Raw genomic sequence first — 21,689 nt, 5'->3', positions numbered from 1 at the left:
CCTCCTGACTTTGTGAGTATTTGAAAGCAGGGCTGAAAATATTGGGGACAAAGGTTGACAATTGTACTGAGGCCCTAAACTTTGGGGCCCCCCAAACTTCTGTAACTGAGTGAAATGGAAGGGGGTGGGTCCCCAGCAAACTTGATGTACCTGGGCTCCAAATTTCTCTTGATGGGCCTGTTTACAAGATATTCTCCAAACTTTTTCTAAAAAAAATAATTTTTTTGAACTTTTATTGTAAACATTTTTAAAAGGACACTGTCAGATTAAGAATCATTTATTTTTCTTCCCTGTGTTGGTATTAGTACCTTAACCAATAAAAAAAAAATTATATTTTACCCTTTATGTTGTTTTTACTTTCTACACAGTGCTTTGCTTGGACAATTAAAATAGAGTGGTTGTTTTCACTCTCTGATTCTCATGCGGTAGCATAGTACTGCACTGTTTGGGTTGCAAACACTGCTGGAAAATGTTGGCATCCAAACAAAAACTGTTTTACTTCAAATATTTTCAAAAATAAATTCATGAAAACATTATGGGGCGAGGGATAGCTCAGTGGTTTGAGCATTGGCCTGCTAAACCCAGGGTTGTGAGTTCAATCCTTGAGGGGGCCATTTAGGGATCTGGGGCAAAAAATGGGGATTGGTCCTGCTTTGAGCAGGGAGTTGGACTAGATGATCTCCTGAAGTCCCTTCCAATCCTGATATTCTATGATTCTATGATTTCTAGTTACAAGATGGATAAAATCAATAATATATTTTTTTGTTTTAAATTGGATTTTTTATTTAAATTAAATACATTTGTATTTTGGAAAAAATGTTGAAAATTAAATTTATTATGACAACCTATGTTAAGGCCTAAAATTACTGTAGTCTACTAAGGTAAATTATAAAAAGCTATGTCAATGAGCCCTCCTCAGGTTGTAATGAGTTAAAAAGGATTGGTACATTTTTAAGTATATACAGAATCAGGAGGAAAACATATTTAACTTTTGAGGTTAACTTAAGCTTTTTGAATATATCACAAAGTTGTGTACTTCATTAAGTATCTGTATTATTTTCAGTCTTTACAATGGAGTGAATGCTGGTATTTACATGTTTCTAAATGTAAGTACTTTCAGCTTGTTATGTAGAAAAGCTTTTGCCTTAATTACTTGCGGTTTTAGTTAGCAGGTGCAGACTTTTTTTTTTCTCATTTGGACAAGCTTATTCAAAATTGAGAAACGGACTGGGAGTTGAAAAAGCAGGAAAGCTTGTTTTTTGTCTTCCAATCCATGGGGAGATAAACAAGTTGGGAGAAGATGAGATCTAGTAATTGTGAAAACTTAAAGGACGTGGAGTGACCCAAGAACCTCTTAATGCCAGCTGGCAAGGGGATGTAGAGAGGTTATAGGGATCTTGTGGATCTGACCTATATGTTCCAGTTCACCAAAGTGTGTCATGTGAGGACTCAAATGAAAGCCAGTGTCACATTTGTTGTCAATATTGTGACATGTATGCATAGATAGTGTGGAAGGACTTATGTATGTACACTGTAAATTACATTCTTAAAGTTTGTGTCTAGGGACTGGTCATCAGAAAAGGTGAAAAGCAGGCTTTTCTTGAGGCAAGATATGCTGCTTCTTCAAGTGATAGTTCTTCTGCACGTGGGTATATGTGCCAGAATCTGTAGATTTTTTTTTTTTTTTTTTAGTTGGCAGTGTCCATTGGTCCACTCATGCAGTTGTTTTTGGAATTGGTGTATCAGAAACCATATAACCCTGTTCACAGTATACCCACCAGGTGCACAGAACTCCCCAGCAGCCAGTCTCATCAGACATTTTCCCACAGATCATGAATGGGAGTTCCGTGATTCTGTTCTGAATGAGATGTTCACCCAATGAGGAACACTGTCTTGGGATCTCTTTGGCTCTCAGGAGAACAAGAAACTATCTCTGTACTGCTCTAGGGCAGCTCTGGGCCACAGCTTGAAGGACAACACCCTGCTGCTACCCTGGATGGATCACCTCACATATACCTTCCCACCCATGCCACTAATACCACTAATCCTATGAAAAATCTGTAATGACATACATGGCTTGAGTTATTGATCCCTTTATTTAATAAATCCATTAGTTTTAAATGAAACATGTTTAGGTAGACTTTTTTTTTTCTTGTGTATTCTGGAACATTGAAGGTAGATTTATTTAACTAATAAAAATGTAAAATGCTTGTTTTGTACATTTTTAATTGAATTCCAGTTTTCATCCAAATGCAACTTGACACAAATCCTGGGTAAAAGATTATCATCTCGTAAATAAGAAATGTACTTCAGCATTTTCTAACATAAGAATGTAAATATTAAGAATGAGTAAATGTATGGTAATATTTATATGTAAATATAGTATATTCTCCTTCTTAGCTTAAAAGTACCAAAAGTAATATAAAGCTTATAATTGGTTGCAAATCAGCATGTTATACTAGCCAATGAGAGAGAGTGTGTGTGTGTGTTTGTTTTTGTTTTTTTGCTTTAGAAAAATAGATAATTGTCTTTTAATTGACCAATTGAGTGTTATTCAAATAATAACTTAAAATACCTTTAAAATCTGAATTTGTGTATTAACAAACTGATTCATGAAGGCAATAAGACTAATTGATGTGCAGCTCTATCCTCACTAATTTTTCTTCTTTTCAGAACACCATTGGGCCGTGCCCGGGCTTGGTTACGATTGGCATTAATGCAAAAAAAAATGGCTGATTATCTACGCTGTTTAATCATTCAAAGAGATCTCCTTAGGTTAGTGATTTTGCTGAAATTTTATCTTTTTAAGTTTTTAACAAAATTTGTTTAGGAAATCAAGTCTAGTGTTATATTTGGCACTTTACCATATCATAAAATTTAATTACATTATAACTTCTTGTTTGTGAAACTGCAGTTGAAATATATATGAATTTCCATTATAAGCTCCAGGCACGATTCAGCCTGTAAGGGTCTCTTCTCCCCCCTTCGCCCCCATGGGAAAAAATTAGTTATCCTTAGGGCTGTCAATTAATTCCAGTTAACCCATATGATTAGCTCAAAAAAATTAATTGCAATTAATCGCACTTATAACAATAGAATACCGATTGACATTTATTAAATATTTTGGGATTTTTTTTCTACATTTTCAATATTGATTTAAAGTACAACACAGAATACAAAGTGCACAGTGCTCACTTTATATTATTATTTTTGATTACAAATATATGCGCTATAAAAATGATAAAAGAAATAGTGTTTTTCAGTTCATCTCATAAAAATACTGTAGTGCAATCTCTTTATCGTGAAAGTGTAACTTACAAATGCATATATTTTTTTTGTTTACATAACTCCACTCAAAAACAAAACAGTGTAAAACTTTAGAGCCTACAAGTCCACTCAGTCTTACTTCTTATTCTGCCAATTGCTAAGACAAACAAGTTTGTTTACATTGATGGGAAATACTGCTGCCTGCTTCTTATTTACAGTGTCACCTGAAAGTGAGAACAGGCGTTTGCATGGCACTTTTGTAGCCAGCGTGGCAAGGTATTTACATGTCAGATATGCTAAACGTTCGTATGTCCCTTCCATGCTTTGGCCACCATTCCAGAGGACATGCTTGCATGCTGATGATGCTTGTTAAAAAAAAATGCGCCAATTAAATTTGTGACTGTTTTCCTTGGGGGGAGAATTGTATGTCTCCTACTCTGTTTTACCCGCATTCTGCCATATATTTCATGTTATAGCGGTCTCATGACCCAGCACGTGTTTGTTTTAAGAACACTTGCACAGATGATTTAACAAAACGCAAAAAAGTTACCAATGTGAGGTTTCTAAAAATAGCTACAGCATTCGACCCAAGGTTTAAGAATCTGAAGTGCCTTCCAAAATCTGAGAGGCACGAGGTGTGGAGCATACTTTCAGAAGTCTTAAAAAAACAACACTCTGATGCAGAATCTACAGAACCCAAACCACCAGAAAAGAAAATCAACTTTCTGCAGGTGGCATCTGACTCAGATGATGAGAATGAACATGCACCAGTCCGCACTCCTTATCAAGCAGAACCCATCGTCAGCATGTCCTCTGGAATGGTGGTTGAAGCATAAAGGGACATATGAATCTTCAGCGCATCTGGCACGTAAATATCTTGCAATGCCAGCTACAACAGTGTCATGCGAACGCCTGTTCTCACTTTCAGGTGACATTGTAAATAAGAAGCAGGCAGCATTATCTCCTGCAAATTGTAACCAACCTTGTTTGTCTGAGTGACTGGCTGACCAAGAAGTAGGACTGAGTGGACTTGTAGGCTCTAAAGTTTTACATTGTTTTATGTTTGAATGTAGGGTTTTTTGTACATAATTCTACGTTTGTAAGTTCAGTTTTCATGATAGAGATTGCACTACAGTACAATACAATTTTCAGTATGAGGTGAACTGAAAAATACAATGTTTTTTTTTACAGTTCAAATATTTGTAATAAAAATAAATATAAAGTAAGCACTGTACACTTTGTATTCTGTGTTGTAATTGAAATTAATATATTTGAAAATGTAGTAAACATCCAAAAATATTTAAAACTAAAGGGTTAACAGTGTTTCTGTTTCAGACATCACAAAACTTTGTTTTTAACAAAAATAAATTCAGAGAGGTGGGAAGAGGAGGTAAGATTTTTGACACTGTGTCTGTTGGGCATGTAACTTTGTTAGCAGAGCATACATTTCTTTAAAGACTACTACAGCTTTAGGAAATTCTTCCTGCCTTTTTCCTCCTCCAGCCAATCTCTTGCCTGATTTCTTACTCCTTTGATTTCAAACCCAATTCTCTTAAAAAAAAAAATCAAATATGCTATATTAGAAGAATCTCCAGAACATTTCACAAATATGGCAAGATTTTCTTTAATATTTTTACAAAACATGTGGCGCGATTTCCCATAATTACCACTTTTCCTGGATTTTCTAGTGTCACTGCTTTCCTCTTAGTTAAAGATCAGTGATGAAGTCACAGTATGTACAGATCTGATTAATCTTTAAGAACATCAGAGTAAGACTAAAGTTACAGGAACAACTCAGATACACACACCCCATTTACCAGTGACTTACTAAATCTCAATATGTTAAAATGTTGTAGGAAATAAATAATTATTCTGATACAAGATGTTTTATTACTTTACAGTGAATTTTATGAATATCATGCACTGATGATGGAAGAAGAAGGAGCAGTTATTGTTGGGCTCTTGGTTGGGTTAAATGTGATAGATGCTAACCTGTGTGTAAAGGGAGAAGACTTGGATTCACAAGTAAGTGAATTATAAACTTCTTCTGAAAGGAACTTTTCAAGAAAATGGCCAGTGCTTTTATAGAGGCAGATGCATAGTTGCTTATAAATATGTTCATCCATCCAATCTGTTCATCCATGACAATGAATTTTCTTTACAAAATTATTTGAACTTAAACACTTTTAGTGATAATTCCTGAATTCCAAAATGCCATAGTTAAGTAGAACTGCCTCTTACTAAATATCAGTTCACTATTGAATCATAGGGGTAAGTTGTCTACAGTTGTTGCTGTTGTTTACTTGTATTATTGTACTGCCTGCAGTGTGCTAGGCACTTATTGGAAGACATAGTCTGTGCCTTGAAAAATTATAATCTAAGATTACAAGCAACATACAGCTGCCAATAAAGAAATGCATGTATATTTTCTACATTTTAAAAAATTACATAAAATCGGGTATCCCCAAATACTTCTCTACCCAGTCTTGGTTAGTTTGCTAATTTTTATAGGAGACGGTAGAAATGAGTCTTAAAGAGTGTTTTGAAGGAGAAGATAGTGGCTGTACAAATGAGTTTGAGGGGCATTCTGTGTGTAAAGGTTGATGTAGGAGAAGCTGACAAATAGGGCATCATTGACGGTGAAGAAGGCTGGAGGTGATGCTGTCAGAGGCAAGATAGGATAAGCAGAGAGTGACAGTTACGAAGGGCCTCGGAAAATTAATACAAGAAGCTTGAACTTGGTGTGTAGAGCCCTGCAAATCTGTGGATATCTGCTTTATATCTGCAGACCATTTTTGCAGATCACGGATTGGATGCAGATACAAGTTTTGTATCTGCGCAGGTCTCTACTGATGTAAAAGCAAATAGGAAAAAGGAAAAGAAATAGCTAGTGGGAAGAGGACTTAATATGGTCAGAATAATAGGCAAGGGAAGATGATCTCAGCATTTATTTTTGGTATAGATTGGAATAGGGTGGTATGGATGTCAGGCCACATTAAGCAAGTAGTTGGAGTAGTGAAGTTATGAAAAATGAGGGCATGAACAAGAGTTTTAGCTGTATGGACAAAACCTGGATTTGGGCACAACCTGGATATGGGGAAAAGAAGAGGAGTAGGGAGGATGATAGTGATATCAGCAGTGATGAAAAATAGAAGTGTGTCGAGATGGTGGAAGATAGAGAATTCAGTTTTGACCAAGTGAAGTTTAAGCTGACAGCAAGACATCTGGGAGGCAGTCTTAGACAAGAGTCTGGATCATGGGAGACAAATCCAGAATGAAAAGATAGATATGTCAGTCAAGAGGGTAAAGACTGAAACTATGTGAGAGAGAAGTGTGTGTGGTGGGGTGCAACAAAGGACAGAGTCCGTGAAAAGTGTGAGTAGACAGGAAGAGGGGGGACATGTCAAAAGAAACATTGAAGGAGCAATTAAAAGAGCATGAGGAGAACTGAGTCCTGATCTACACTATGAGTTTAGGTTGAATTTAGCACCGTTAGATCAATTTAACCCTGCACCCATCCACACAATGAAGCCATTTTTGTCAACTTAATGGGCTCTTAAAATGTATTTCCGTAATCCCCTCTCCGACGAGGGGATTAGCGCTGAAATCGACATCGCTGGGTTGAATTTGGCTTAGTGTGGACGCAATTTGACGGTATTAGCCTCTGGGAACTATCCCACAGTGCTCCATTATGACCGCTCTGGACAGCACTCTCAACTCAGATGCACTGGCCAGGTAGACAGGAAAAGCCCCGTGAACTTTTGAATTTCATTTCTTGTTTGGCCAGCATGGCCAGCTGATCAGCACAGGTGACCGTGCAGATCTCATCAGCACAGGTGACCATGGAGTCCCAGAATCGCAAAAGAGCTCCAGCATGGACCGAATGGGAGGTACTGGATCTGATCGCAGGGGAGACAAATCCGTGCTATCAGAACTCCGTTCCAAAAGATGAAATGCCAAAACATTTGAAAAAATCTCCAAGGGCATGAAGGACAGAGGCTATCACAGGGACCTGCAGCAGTGCCGCGTGACACTTAAGGAGCTCAGGCAAGCCTACCAAAAAACCCAAGAGGCAAACGCCTGCTGTGGGTCAGAGCCCCAGACATGCCACTTCTATGATGAGCTGCATGCAATTCTAGGGGGTGCCCCTACAACTACCCCACACCTGTATGTGGACTCCTGCAAGGGTGTCTCACGTAACAGGGATGAGGATTTTGGGGACGAGGAAGATGATGAGGAGGGGGAGGCTGAAAATAGCGCACACTAGGCAAGCGGAGAAACCGTTCTCCTCGACAGCCAGGAACTGTTTATCATCCTGGAGACAGCACCCTCCCAACCTGGGCTCCCGGACCTTGAAGGCAGAGAAGGCACCTCTGGTGAGTGTACCTTTGTAGATATAATACACGGTTTAAAAGCAAGAGTGTTTAATGATTAATTTTCCCTGAAGACTTGGGATGCATTCGCGGCCAGTACAGCTACTGGAAAAGTCTGTTAACATGTCTGGGGATGGAGTGGAAATCCTCCAGGGACATCTCAATGAAGCTGTCCTGGAGGTACTCCCAAAGCCTTTGCAAAAGGTTTCTGGGGTGGGCAGCCTTATTGTGTTCTCCGTGATAGGACACATTACCGTGGCAGACCAGTTGCACATAGTCTGGAATCATTGCATAAGAAAGCATGGCAGTGTGTGGTCCCGGTGTTTGCTGGCATTCAAGCAACATCCGTTCTTTATCTCTCTGTGTTATCCTCAGGAGAGTGATATCATTCATGGTCACCTGGTTGAAATAGGGGAATTTAATTAAGGGGACATTCAGAGGTGGCCGTTCCTGCTGGACTGTTTGCCTGTGGCTGAAAAGAAATCATCCCTGCTGTTAGCCACGCAGTGCGGGGAGGGGTGAAGCGATCGTCCCAGAGAATTGGATGGGTGGGGGGGTTAGTTAACCTGAAAACATCAGCTCCTCTTTTTAAATGGCCAATGTGTCTTTTTCAATTTTAATCTCCCTTTTTTCCTCCTGCAGCTGCAAATGTTTCAATGCTGTGACTAGCATCTCCTTCCCAGAGGCTACAGGAGATAAGAGGGCGAAAAAAACGCACTTGCGATGAAATGTTCTTTGAGCTCATGCAGTCCACCCAAACTGAAAGAGCCCAGCAGAATGCGTGGAGGCAGACAATGGCAGAGTCCAGGAAAGCAAAAAATGAACGTGAGGACAGGTGGCAGGAGCAACAGGAGAGGTGCCGGGATCAAGAGGAAAGGTGGCGGCAGCATGATGAAAGGAGGCAGGATGCAATGCTGAGGCTACTGGAGGATCAAACTGATATGCTCCAGTGTATGCTTGAGGTGCAGGAAAGGCAGAGACCGCCACTGCAGCCCCTGTGTAACCAGCTGCCCTCCTCCTCAAGTTCCATAGCCTCCTCACCCAGACGCCCAAGAACTCTGGGGCTCCGGGCACCCAACCACTCCACCCAGAGGACTGCCCAAGCAACAGAAGGCTGGCATTCAATAAGTTTTGAAGTGCAGTGTGGCCTTGTCCTTCCCTCCTCTCCTCCTCCCCCACCCCACTCAGTGCTTTCCTCCTCCCTCACCCCTCCCGGGCTACCTTGACAGTTATCCCTCTATTAGTGTGACGAATTAATAAAGAATGCATGAATTTGAAAAAATGACTTTATTGCCTCTGCAAGCGGTGATCGAAGGTGGGAGGGGAGGTTGGTTGGCTTACAGGGAAGTAGAGTGAACCAAGGGGGCAGGTTTTCATCAAGGAGAAACAAATAGAACTGTCACACCGTAGCCTGGTTAGCCATGAAACTGGTTTTCAAAGCTTCTCTGATGCGCAGTGCGCCCTGCTGTGCTCTTCTAACCGCCCTGGTGTCTGGCTGCGCGCAATCAGCAGCCAGGCGATTTGCCTCAACTTCCCACCCTGCCATAAATGTCTCCCCCTTACTTTCACAGATATTGTGTAGCACACAGCAAGCAGTAATAACAATGGGAATATTGGTTTCACTGAGGTCTAACCAAGTCAGTGAACTGCGCCAGCGTGCTTTTAAATGTCCAAATGTACATTCTGCCACCATTCTGCACTTGCTCACCCTATAGTTGAACAGCTCCTGACTACTGTCCAGGCTGCCTGTGTATGGCTTCATGAGCCATGGCATTAAGGGGTAGACTGGGTCCCCACAGATAACTGTAGGCATTTCAACATCCCCAACGGTTATTTTCTGGTCTGGAAAGTAAGTCCCTTGCTTCAGCTGTTCATACAGGCCAGAGTTCCTTAAGATGTGAGCATCATGTACCTTTCCCGGCCATCCCACATTGATGTTGGTGAAAAGTTCCTTGTGACCTACCAGTGCTTGCAGCGCCACTGAAAATTATCCCTTGCGGCTTATGTACTGGCTGCCTTGGTGCTCCGGTGCCAAGATAGGGATATGCGTTCCGTCTATAGCCCCACTACAGTTAGGGAATCCCATTGTAGCAAAGGCATCCACTATGACTTGCACATTTCCCAAAGTCACTACCCTTGATAGTAGCAGCTCAGAGCTTGTGTTGGCTACTTGGATCACAGTAGATTTGCCCACTCCAAATTGATTCCTGACTGACTAGTAGCTGTTTGGCATTGCAAGCTTCCAGAGGGCTATTGTCACTCGTTTGTGAACTGTGAGGGCTGTTCTCATCTTGGTATTCTTGCGGAGGGGAAAGCAAATCACAAAGTTCCATCCCAGACCTGCAACACTATGCGCCAGTCTGTGCTTGTTTCCCCAAGCCCAAAATTGGCATTCCATGGCATATGGAGCCTGCCCCATTGGCACCAGGAGGACCAAATTGCCGAGGCCCATGCTTTGAGAGACGTCTGTGTCCATGTCCTCATCACTGTCGTCACCGCACTGCCGTCACCGCACTGCCATCACCTCCTCGCCCGCTTTTGCAGGTTCTGGTTCTGCATATACTGCATGATAATGTGCAAGGTGTTTACAATGCTCGTAACTGCTGCGGTGATCTGAGCGGGCTCCATGCTTGCCATGGTATGGCATCTGCAGGAGAGCAGAGTTGCAGGGGAAGCGGTGGTTGGATGACCAGTTTTGCAGACCTGCTGCCAGGACCCAACAGCTGAGCAGGCTGCACACTTGCCGTGTTATGACGAGACAAGAGCAGCCGAGCTGAGTTGCAGCAGAAGCGGCCCTGCGAGACCATCAGGAGAGCAGAGTGGCACCGGAAGTGGTGGATGATGACGGTCATATAGAGGACCTGTGAGGTTGATTCATAGTATCAGGAGAGCAGAGTGGCAGCGGAAGTGGTCATTCGATGACGACGGTTAGCAGTCTTACTGCACTGTCTGCTGAAAGCAGTATGGCGCCTGCATGGAAAAAATGCGCGAAGCAATTCTCTGCCCTTGCTTTCATGGAGGGAGGGGCGACTGATGACATGTACCCAAAACCACCTGTGGCAATGTTTTTTCCCCACCAGGCATTGGGAGCTTAACCCAGAATTCCAATGGGCAGCGGAGACTGCGAGAACTGTGGGATAGCTACCCACAGTGCAATGCTCCTAAAGTTGATGCTAGCCTCGGTACTGTGGACGCACTCTGCCGACTTAATGCGCTTAGTGGGGACACACACAATCGATTGTATAAAATCGCTTTCTAAAAAATCGACTTCTATAAATTCAACCTAATTTCATAGTGTAGACATACCCTAAGAGAGAACAGTGTTGTGAACGCCAGAGGAGGGCAAGATTTCAAGAAATCATTTATTCTCAGTTTCAAAAGTAGCAGAGAGATCAGAGGATGAAGGTGGACTAGGGGCCCTGAGATATGGCCATGAAGAGGTTGCTAGAGACCTTGGTGAAGAGAGGAGGGAAGAAGTCTTGGTGGAGGGAATTAAGGATGGAGTCAAGGGAGAGGAACTCAAGGGAACAATTGTAAATTGCCTGTTCAATTATTTCTTTTTTTTCGGATTGTCCCTATTTGTGGTGCACTTCAGATTGTGCATGTGCTCCTTGCATCCAGACCAGAGACGTTTCTTCCCTAGCAATGTCCACTGGTCTGCGCATATGCCCTCGCATTCCTTGTGCTTCGCACCAAGGAGATAAATAGGGCAGTCAGACCACTACCGTTTTAGTTTCTTCTTACTGTTTGTGCTTTAAAATGGAGGTATGGTATTTGTGCTGGTTTCTTCAGGTTCTCTCCAAATAGTTTTAAAAAGTTTCTTATAATTAGTTAGTTTTTAGGGGTTTGGTTCCCTAACTATACAAAAAAATATTTCCATAGTTCGCGATTTCTCCCCTGGGTTGGAAGCGATCTCTGTAACTGACACAGACGTTCCCTCCCTCCCTCCCTTCCTCCAGCCTTGGTCTTCCTATGGTTTCAGGAGAGTATGACAAGAATCCCCAGATTTAAAAGCTGCATCAAATGCCACAAGCCCTCCTGGTTACAGATTACCATGACACCTCTCTGTACTGCCAGGGAGAAACCCACATCCCTTCCAGGTGCAGTATCTGTAAGTTGTAACCAATACTTAGGGCCCTTCCAAATTCATGGTCCATTTTGGTCAGTTTCACAGTCATAGGATTTTAAAAATAGTAAATTTCATTAATTCAGCTATTTCATTTTGAAATTTCATGGTGTTGTAATTCGAGGGATCCTGACCCAAAAAGGAGTTGGGGTGTGTGTGTGTACGTTGTGGTATTGCTACCCTTACTTCTGCGCTGCTTTCAGAGATGGGTGGCCAGAGAGTGGTGGCTGCTGGCCAGGAGCCCAGCTCTGAAGGCAGAGCTGCCATCAGGAGCAGCGCAGCAATAAGGATGGCATGGTATGATATTGCCACTCTTACTTCTGTGCTGCTGCCTGCAGAACTGGGCCCTCCGTCAGAAGCCACCACTCTCCGGCTGCCCTGCTCTGAAGGCAGCAATGAAGAAAGTAAGGGTGGCATATGGGATGGTATTGCCACCCTTATGTCTGTGCTGCTGCTGGCGGGGTGCTGCCTTCAGAGCTGGGCGCCTGGCCGTCAGCCACCACTCTCCAGCCATCCAGTTCTGAAGGCAGCGCAAAAGTAAGGGTGGCAATACTGTGGAGACCCCCCCTCCCCCAATAACCTTGTGACTCCTCACCCCCTGCAACTCCCTTTTGGGTCAGGACTCCAATTTGAGAAACTGTGGTCTCTCTCCCAAAAAATTGGTATAATATAGGATAAAAGCACACAAAAGACCAGATTTCATGGGGGAAACCAGATTTCACGGTCCGCGATGCATTTTTCATGGCTGTAAATTTGGTAGGGCCACATGAGAAAGAAGTGAAGAGACTTGATCTCATTGGGAAAAAAGTGTATTCCTTGGTCTTTCAAGTCTCAAACTGCTGAGCGTTGATGGCCAAGTATGATTTTACCATCTATGGCAAACTAGTTGGCTTTGCCGTTAAGGACATTCAAAATGAATTCGAGGCTTTGACTGGTGAGGGAAAGCTGATGATGAGATTGGCCCTCCAGCCTTAGATGTGGCAGATGCGGTGACAAGGTCCATGGTGACTGCTGTGGTATTAATGAGACACTCACTTGTTGTGGCTTTCCTCCTCGGGAGTCCAGTAGGAGGTTGAAAGTATGGCAGAAGACCATCTGTTTGAGTGGTAAAAACTGTTCAGTGTGAAAACTGGTGAGTCTCTCCACTTGCTGAAAGACTCTTGAGCCACGCTTCATTTGCTGGGTGTTTATGCATCTGTAATTAATGATTTAGATAATGGCAGAGAGAGTATGCTTATAAAGTTTGCTGAGGATACCAAGCTGGGAGAGTTTGCAAGTGCTTTGGAGGATGGGATTAAAATTAAAAATGATCTGGACAAACTGGAGAAATGGTCTGAAGTAAATAGGATGAAATTCAATAAGGATAAATGCAAAATACTCCACTTAAGAAAGAATAATCAGTTGTATGCATACAAAATGGGAAATGACTACCTAGGAAGGAGTACTGTAGAAAGGGATCTGGAGATTATAGTGGATCAAAACAAGCTAAATATGACTCAACAGTGTAATACTGTGGCAAAAAAGAAGCAAACATTCTGGGATGTATTAGCCATTATCTAAATCATTGATGAAGATATTGAACAGAACTGGACCCAGAACCTATCCCTGTGGGACCCCACTTGATATGCCCCTCCAGCTGGACTGTGAACCACTGATAACTACTCTCTGGGAATGGTGTTCCAGACAGTTATGCACCCACCTTATAGTAGCTCCATCTAGGTTGTATTTTTCCTAGTTTGTTTATGAGATGGTCATGCAAAACAGCATTAAAAGACTTACTGAAGTCAAGATCTATTCTACCACATCTACCGCTTCTCCCCATCCTCAAGTCTTGTTACCAGAGAAAGCTATTGGGTTGGTTTGACACAATTTGTTCTTGACAAATCCATGCTGATTGTTACTTATCATATTATCTTCTAGGGGTCTGCAAATTGATTGCTTAATTATGTGCTCCATTATCTTCCAGGTACAGAAGTTAAGCTGACTGGTCTGTAATTCGCCAGGTTGTCTTTATTCCTCTTTTTATACGTGGACACGATATTTGCCCTTTTCCAGTCCTCTGGAATCTCTCCTGTCTTTCATGACTTTTCAGAGATAATTGCTAATGGTTCAGATATCTCCTCAGTCAGCTCCTTGAGTATTCTAATTTGTATTTCATCAGGCCCTGGTGATTTGAAGACATCTAACTTGTCCAAGTAATTTTTAATTTGTTCTTTCCTTATTTTGGCCTCTGATCCTACCTCATTTTCACTGGCATTCACTATGTTAGATGTCCAATCGCCACTAACCTTTTTGGTGAAAACTGCAACAAAAAAGTCATTTAGCACTTCTGCCATTTCCACATTTTCTGGTACTCTTCCCCTCCCCCCTTATCATTTGAGTAATGGGCCAAGCCTGTCCTTGGTCTTCCTCTTGCTTCTGATGTATTTGTAGAATGTTTTCTTGTGGCCCTTTATGTATGTAGTTAGTTTACTCTCGTTTGTGCCTTGGCCTTTCTAATTTTGTCCCTACATACTTTTGTTATTTGTTTATATTCATCCTTTGTAATTTGACCTAATTTCCGCTTTTTGTAGGACTCTTCTTTGAGTTTCATTTAGGGAGGTAAATTGGAGCTGGCTAGGGAAACCTGCACCTGATTAGTGAATGGTAAAGAGTTGCCAGTCTAATTAGTCTGGGACTACATATAGGCCCAGAAGAAGTAAGTAAGGGGGAAGCCAAAGAGTGGAAGGAGAGCTGTGGCTCTTCCCTCCTGGGTACAGAAGCTGAGAAGTCCTTAAGGCTGAAAACCCAAGCTGTATGTGGTGAGAAGGTGGTGGGAGTGCATGCTGTAAATAAGCTGCACCGGTGATTGCTAAGTCCTAGGGTCCGAGTGATTTGTGAATGCAGCAGAAGCAGAGCAAAGGGGGCCCTGCTACAATCACTTTAACCCAAGCTGCCTTCCACTTTCAGATTCTCAATCAGTTCCTCCCTATTTGTCAAAATCAAATCTAGAACAGCCTCATTTTGATTAAAAAATTAGAATGATATAAAATTAACATGGCATACATTGAATGGATTAAAACAAGCTAACTGATAGGTCTCAAAATGTAATTGTAAATAGAGAATTGTCATTGAGTGGGTCTGTTTCCAGTGGGGTTCCGCATGGTTTGGTTTTTGGCCCTGCGCTATTTAACATCTTTATCAGTGCCTGGAAGAAAACATAAAATCACCACTGATAAAGTTTTCAGATGACCCAAAAATTGGGAGTGTTAAGTATTGAAGAGGACAAGTCACTGATTCAGAGCAGTCTAGATCGCTTGGTAAACTGGGCTTGAGTAAGCCGTGTGTTTTAATATGGCTACATGTAAATGTATACATCTGAGAAGAGAATGTAGGCTATACTTATAGGATGGGGGACTTTATCCTGGGAAGCAGTGACCCTGAAAAAGGTTTGAGGGTGGTGGTGAATAATCAGCTGAACACAAGCTCCCAGTGTGATGCTGTGGCTGAAAGAGCTACTGTGATCCTGGGATGCATAAATAGGGGAATCTCAAGTAGGAGTAGAGATGTTGTTATTTTACCTCTGAATTTGGAACTGGTGCAACCACTGCTGGAATATTGTATCCAGTTGTGGTGCCCACAATTCAAGAAGGGTGTTAATACATGGGAGAGGGTTCAGAGAACAGTCACAAGAATCGTTAAAGGATTAGAAAAACATACCTTATAGTGACAGATCCAAGGAGCGCTGTCTGTTTAGCTTAACAAAGAGAAAATTGTGACTTACTTATAGTTTGTAAATATATATGTGCGGAACAAATAGTTAATAAGGAGCACTTCAGTCTAGCAGAGCAAGGTATAACACAGTCCAATGGCTGGAAGTTGAAGCTAGGTGAATTCAGGTGGGAAATAAGGAATACATTTTTAGCAGTGAGAGTAATTAACCAGTGGAACAATTTACCAAGGGTTGTGGTGGATTCTCCAGCACTGACAATTTTTAAATCAAGATTTCTAAAAGAGATGCTGTAGGAATTATTTTGGGAAGTTCAATGGCCTGTGCTAGACAGAAGGTCAGACTGGATGATCACAATGGTCCCTTCTGACCTTAGAATCTATGAATAACACAAGGTAAGGACTTACCTCCCCAACCCAGTTACGCTTCTCTGAGGGCATGGTATTTGGATGGATGTCAGAAATAGAAAATGCATACTCAGTTTATGTCCAGACCATCCTGAGCAGAAGTAGAAAGGACTCTACCAGGAATTGTTATTGTGCCTGATTCTTTAAAAATTAATAATTGCATTGGTTGCCAATTGATAATAATTTAATGAACTGGGGGTAAAAGGGTTCTATCCCAGAATCAGAAACAACAGAATTAAAACTAAGAAGTTCAATATCTTGTGGGGAACCCCAGAGTATATGGCAAAGACACACTGAAGGCAAAGCAAAGCCTTAGCCACTTTTATTAACACAATCAGTAAAGACAAGAAAGCTCCAAACCACATAAACAAATAGCAGTATTATAGCATTAGAGATATCTTTGGTATCATTCCTTGCATATGCTCGTATACTTACCCTTCTTTGGGGATCTGGTGGTTATAGACAAAGAACCAGCTCTGTCCCTGGCATGCCAAATGAGTCCGATGGTCCAGACCCCTAATGCCCAAAGGTCGGTGATAATAACGGTGAAGAGTGAAGGGTAAATGATGGAAAGCTAGCCCCCGTTACATGGTAGTGTTGCCTATTACGGGGTCTGGGGTCTATCATGAATATTCATTTGGATACCCAGCCTCCCATATCCATATCTAACTTCCTCACCTAATAATATTGGGATGCCTTTATCCTGTAGGTTACCATAATAATGCCTTTTAGCTCGTTACCATATACATCAACTATTGTGGATAAACATCTGCCAATGATTTTATTCAAAAATAACCAAGCCTAATATCAGTTCAGTATTCCTGTGTTTGCCTGGTAACATTATGTACCAACTCTCCTTGTAAGCAAACTATTACCAGTTCCCCAAAATCTAGGCCATGTTATCTATGCTAAGGGTCGTAGGCCTGCTTCACTTATGCTAACCTGTTTAAGCCAATGTCTTACAGTATGCAAGCCTGTAGGTTCCTTGCATTGCTGCTAAATAAAAGGCTAAGCTATCTCTATTGGCTACATTATGAAGCAAGTGGAAAAGATTTATGTTTTGGTGTGACCAATGAGGAATTTCCTCTTTATGAGCACAGATTCTGGACATGATATACTACCTTCTACCCTTAAAATCCACGGGGCGGTCTATTAGTTCCATTGGGCTACCTTGGCAGCCATCAATGCATTTAATTCACCAGTCATCAAATATTCTTTTTCCCCCCGCACCTAGTCTTTTCCCACTTCTTGAAGGGTATGACTAGAACCTTCCCTTTGGTGGCTAAACTGGGACATGAACTTTGTTTTATCAACTAAATCACTAAATCACTCACTAAATCACTGTTGAAGCCTCTAGCATCTTGCTCTCTGATACATATCTCTATGAAGGTAGTGTTTTTGGTCACTATCACATTGGCCAGAAGAGTTGGAGTTAGGGGTGCTCATGGCAGGACCTCTCAGTACAATTAAGAATATGGTATCCACGACACTGCATCCAAAGTTCACCCAGAAGGCATTAATCAAAGCTTCCGTTTACCGGTATTCTAGCCTAAGCCTTTCTCTAACAGAGAAGTGGCATGGCACTCCCTGGATGTGTGTAGGACTCTTGCCTTTTACCTGCAAAGGACAAAATCATTTTGAGTGTCTCCTAGGCTCTTCGTATAATTTGTGGAATGAAGGAAAGGAGAAGGGACCATTTCCTCCCAGGGGCTGTCAAAATGGATCTTGGGATTCATCCTACTCTACTATGAGATGAACAGTAAGCCCCCTGAAGGCACTGTGAGAGCACATTCAGTGAGAGCTGAGGCAACACTGGTAGCTTCCCTGAGAGCGACATCCCTCTTACACCCATCTGGAGAGAAGCAACTTTTGAGTTCTGTACGCTCTTTTGCTAGACATTAGCTGCTGATGCAAGCAGCCGCCTCTGATGTTTCTTTTGGGCAGGGTAGTTCTGTAGTTTGTTGTATTACAGGACTTCAGGCACTGCTTGTGAATCACCTGAAGTGCACTACACAGGGACAGAAGAATGGGTTACCTTGTAGTAACTTGAGTTCTTTGAGATGTGTTATACCTATGTATAGTGCACCACCTGCCCTCCTTCCCTGCTACCTGGTCTCTTACTGGGAACTGGTGGTAGAAAAGGAATTAAGATGACTGTGGCCTGGAAGCCCTCTTTATTCCCTCGGTGCAGAGCATGAGGAGAGTGAGGGCACATGTACAGACCAGATGGACACTTCAAGGGAGAAGTCTGTGGTCCTGGGTGTGTGGAGCGCATGCTCAACCTGATGTGCGCTACATATAGGGACAACATATCTCGAAGAACTCTAGTTTTACTACAAGATGAATAACCCAGCCTTTTGAGGTGAAGGGAATAAGGGAGATGAAGCAGTAGTTAGGCAAGTGGGACAAAAGTTGTTTGTTTTGCAAGGATGGTGAAGATCAGATCATCCATGCATTGTGCTGTAAACAGGCAGTCAGAGAGCATGAGAGTGAAGGTAAGGGAGGTCAGTAGTCAGGATCGGATAGTATCCAACAGGACAGGTTTGAAGAGTTATCGACAGAAAGCTAGGCATTTGTGACAGTGTTGGAGGAGGAAAAGTTGTGCAAAGAGGTGGGGAAAGAGTGGAAGGGAAGCCATAGATCTTGTATGTTTTCTTTTTGAAAAACTTGGCAGAATCTTGTGCTGATTGGGAGCAGGATATGATGGGGTCTTAAAGGAAGGTAAAGGTTGTGTATAAGCAGGTTGGAATTGTGGTTATGGGAATCAATGAGGATGGACAGTCATGCAGTTTGGCAAGAAATACTGTGGAACTGAATAAAGGGAGAACAAAAGTGTAGTGGAAGAAGTGTTAAAATCTATTTACTTAGAATGAGTAGGATTGCCATTTATTTAACAGAGTTCCAATAAAGAGATAAAAATAATTTTTTTCCTACTACTCCTTGGATGAACCCACTCAAATATAATAAGCTTGTTTCTCCAAGAACCAAAAAGGATTTATTGCATGTTTTCATTATGCTCCTAAGCTTATATGATCCTAAACTGATTGTATCTGTTAAAACAGAAAATTTAAGACTTTTTTGTTTTTCAAATAATTTCTTAAAATAAAGATCAACTGCAAAAAATGTTAACATTCATATTTGCATACTCCAAGAAAGTGTGTCAAGGCTGGATCACTCTTAGAGAAGTTGGACTAACCACGAGGTTTTGGTAGTTAAATACGTATAAAGGCATGAATAACGACACATTTTTTTATTCCACCATTATTCATTCTAGGTTGGTGTGATTGATTTCTCTATGTATTTAAAGAATGAAGATGATATTGGGAGTAAAGAAAGGTATGTTCTGTCAAAACACCTTGGATTTTACATATGAAGTTAAATTATTTGTTGAACATCTTTAATATTTAGTATATTTATTTTATTTGTTTAGATTTCTAAAATGCAGTTTTCTGCAATTTTGTGCATAATAGTTTTGTGTCTAATCCACTGGACCATGTTCCTTCAACCAATTAGTTGATTTTAAAATGGGCTATTTTCTTTAAGTTTACACTTGCTCACAAATTTTAAATATAAATTTACATTTATTTGCAATAATGCAGTATCAGTTTTTGTCACATGGTACTTATTACTACATGATATGATTGTAGAGATTGTTTTGTTTTTTTGTAATAAAATTAAGCCACTTCCATGTATTTTCATAGAATTTTTAATATGTATATTTTCATATGCTTATAGAAGATGGATCTTTGTTTTAGAATGTATAGACAAATCGCTTGCTAAAAATTAATTGCCTTCTCTCTTTAGAAATGTCCAGATTGCTGCAATTTTGGATCAAAAGAATTATGTAGAGGAACTGAACAGACAACTAAAGTAAGTATTTCTTGGGGTATGTGTGTCAGTCCAGACTTCCTCCAGGTTAAAACACATCTTTCTCCCTCTGCTCCTATATCATAACCTTGGCAGGAGTAAAGTTCAGGGGAAAAGATTGAAAATTCTTTCTACTTAGTCTGAGGATGGAGAGGAATTGCCAGACATATATTCTCTCCTGGGGAGACTGGAGGAGAGGAGTCAAATGTCAGTTTGTCGACTGTGCCTCTCCAGAAGATCTTTGGCCTTACAGCATACGATGTGTGACCACATCAACATTCCACCCTAGCAACATGAGCAAATTATGATTCCTCAAGGATTCCATTAACCAGTGGTTCTCTAATTTTTTTTTTCGCGGACCACTTGAAAATTGCTGAGGGTCTCGGCGGACCACTTAATGATCTTTCCAAATGTTGTTTGTACCGTTAGCTAACTATTGTAAAGCACTTTGGATAAAAGCGTTATATAAAAAAACCTTAATAAGAATTGTTTTTTGTTCTACAAATAAAAGCACACCACTCATATTTTAATATCAATAGTCTTACCTTTCTAATTCGATGGATGTGCCCTCTCTCCCTCGCTGCGGCAGCCCCCGAACTGGGGCTGGAAAGGAGCGGGGGGGGTCTCTCCAGGCACTGCCCAGGCCCACACCTTAGAGGGAACTATCCATGGACCACCTGAATGGAGCTTGCAGACGACAGTTTGAGAACCTCTGCCATAAGCTATTTCTCACACCAAACTCCATGGCACTGTGGTTGTGGCTGTAATGTTGAGGATCAAGTCTGAATAGAAGAAGAGCAACAAAAATGATTAAAGGTCTAGAAAACATGACCTATGAGGGAAGATTGAAAAAATTGGGTTTGTTTAGTCTGGAAAAGAGAAGACTGAGAGGGGACATGATAACAGTTTTCAAGTATGTAAAAGGTTGTTACAAGGAGGAGGAAGAAAAATTGTTGTTCTTAAAGTCTGAGGATAGGACAAGAAGCAATGGGCTTAAATTGCTGCTAGGGAGGTTTAGGTTGGACATTAGAAAAAAACGTCTTAACTGTCAGAGTGGTTAAGCACTGGAATAAATTGCCTAGGGATGTTCTGTAATCTCCGTCATTGGAGATTTTTTAAGAGGAGGTTAGACAAACACCTGTCAGGAATGGTCTAGGTAATACTTAGTCCTGCCATGAGTCCAGGGGACTGGACTAGATGACCTCTCGAGGTCCCTTCCACTCCTATGATTCTATGAATGGTTTGATGGACCCTGACCATAACTGTGTACACTGGAGATCTAGAAAGAGAGTTTCCCAACAAGTAGCCAGTGTAAGTGGTACTTAGTACCAAGGTGATAGCTTTTTTTAATGCACATAAAATTGATATTTGGACAGAACCTGATTTGAAGGCCTGTGAATATGCTGCCTCTTTTTAGGAAAAGTAGATGGAATTTAAGTAGTGAATGAAGCATGTGGTAAAACAGAGAGAGCAACTTTCTCAGGAACTGATTCCCACATGATTGACGAGTTCAGGTTTCCAGTATTAGGTACAGCAGAGGCTAAAGTACGGAATATGATGGAAAGTAATATTTTTTTGATAAGTGGAAAAAAAGGGATTAAGGATCATTTCTGCTGGTAGCAGCTTTAGCATTTTACCATACAAAATCAAAGGAGGGTAAAAGAATTTCAGATTATATTTTATTTTCATCAACATTTGATGTGAAATATCCATATCACATATAATGTACTATCAATAACTACTTTTATTAAATCTTTACTTTTAAGAGCAGAACCTACTGGGACTTGAGACGAGCCTCTGTTTTGATTTTGGGAAATACCATTCTTCCACTGCTGAAATCCCCCAGCAGAGTGTTGCTATGTAAAGCTTAGGACTTTCATTGTCCAGCTATGCCGGAACGACAGGAGACACAGGATTTGGGTTTAATTAGGCTTTAACTT

At 41.3% G+C, this 21,689-nt stretch overlaps 1 protein-coding gene across 6 annotated transcripts in view; it reads left to right on the top strand.

Annotated features, from left to right (window-relative positions):
* RUFY2 (RUN and FYVE domain containing 2) overlaps positions 1 to 21,689 on the top strand; it is a 63,292-nt gene that overhangs the window by 7,674 nt on the left and 33,929 nt on the right. For all 6 annotated transcript variants that reach the window (XM_077821736.1, XM_077821735.1, XM_077821740.1 and 3 more), the window contains exons 4-7: positions 2,674 to 2,775; positions 5,169 to 5,292; positions 19,157 to 19,218; positions 19,687 to 19,752. In XM_077821736.1, the coding sequence (XP_077677862.1) occupies positions 2,674 to 2,775; positions 5,169 to 5,292; positions 19,157 to 19,218; positions 19,687 to 19,752 (354 nt within the window). The remainder of the gene's footprint in view (positions 1 to 2,673; positions 2,776 to 5,168; positions 5,293 to 19,156; positions 19,219 to 19,686; positions 19,753 to 21,689) is intronic.

This window comes from Eretmochelys imbricata, chromosome 7 (genome assembly GCF_965152235.1).
Source record: "Eretmochelys imbricata isolate rEreImb1 chromosome 7, rEreImb1.hap1, whole genome shotgun sequence".
Lineage (NCBI taxonomy): Eukaryota > Metazoa > Chordata > Testudines > Cheloniidae > Eretmochelys > Eretmochelys imbricata.
This window is presented reverse-complemented; position numbering and strand designations above follow the sequence as displayed.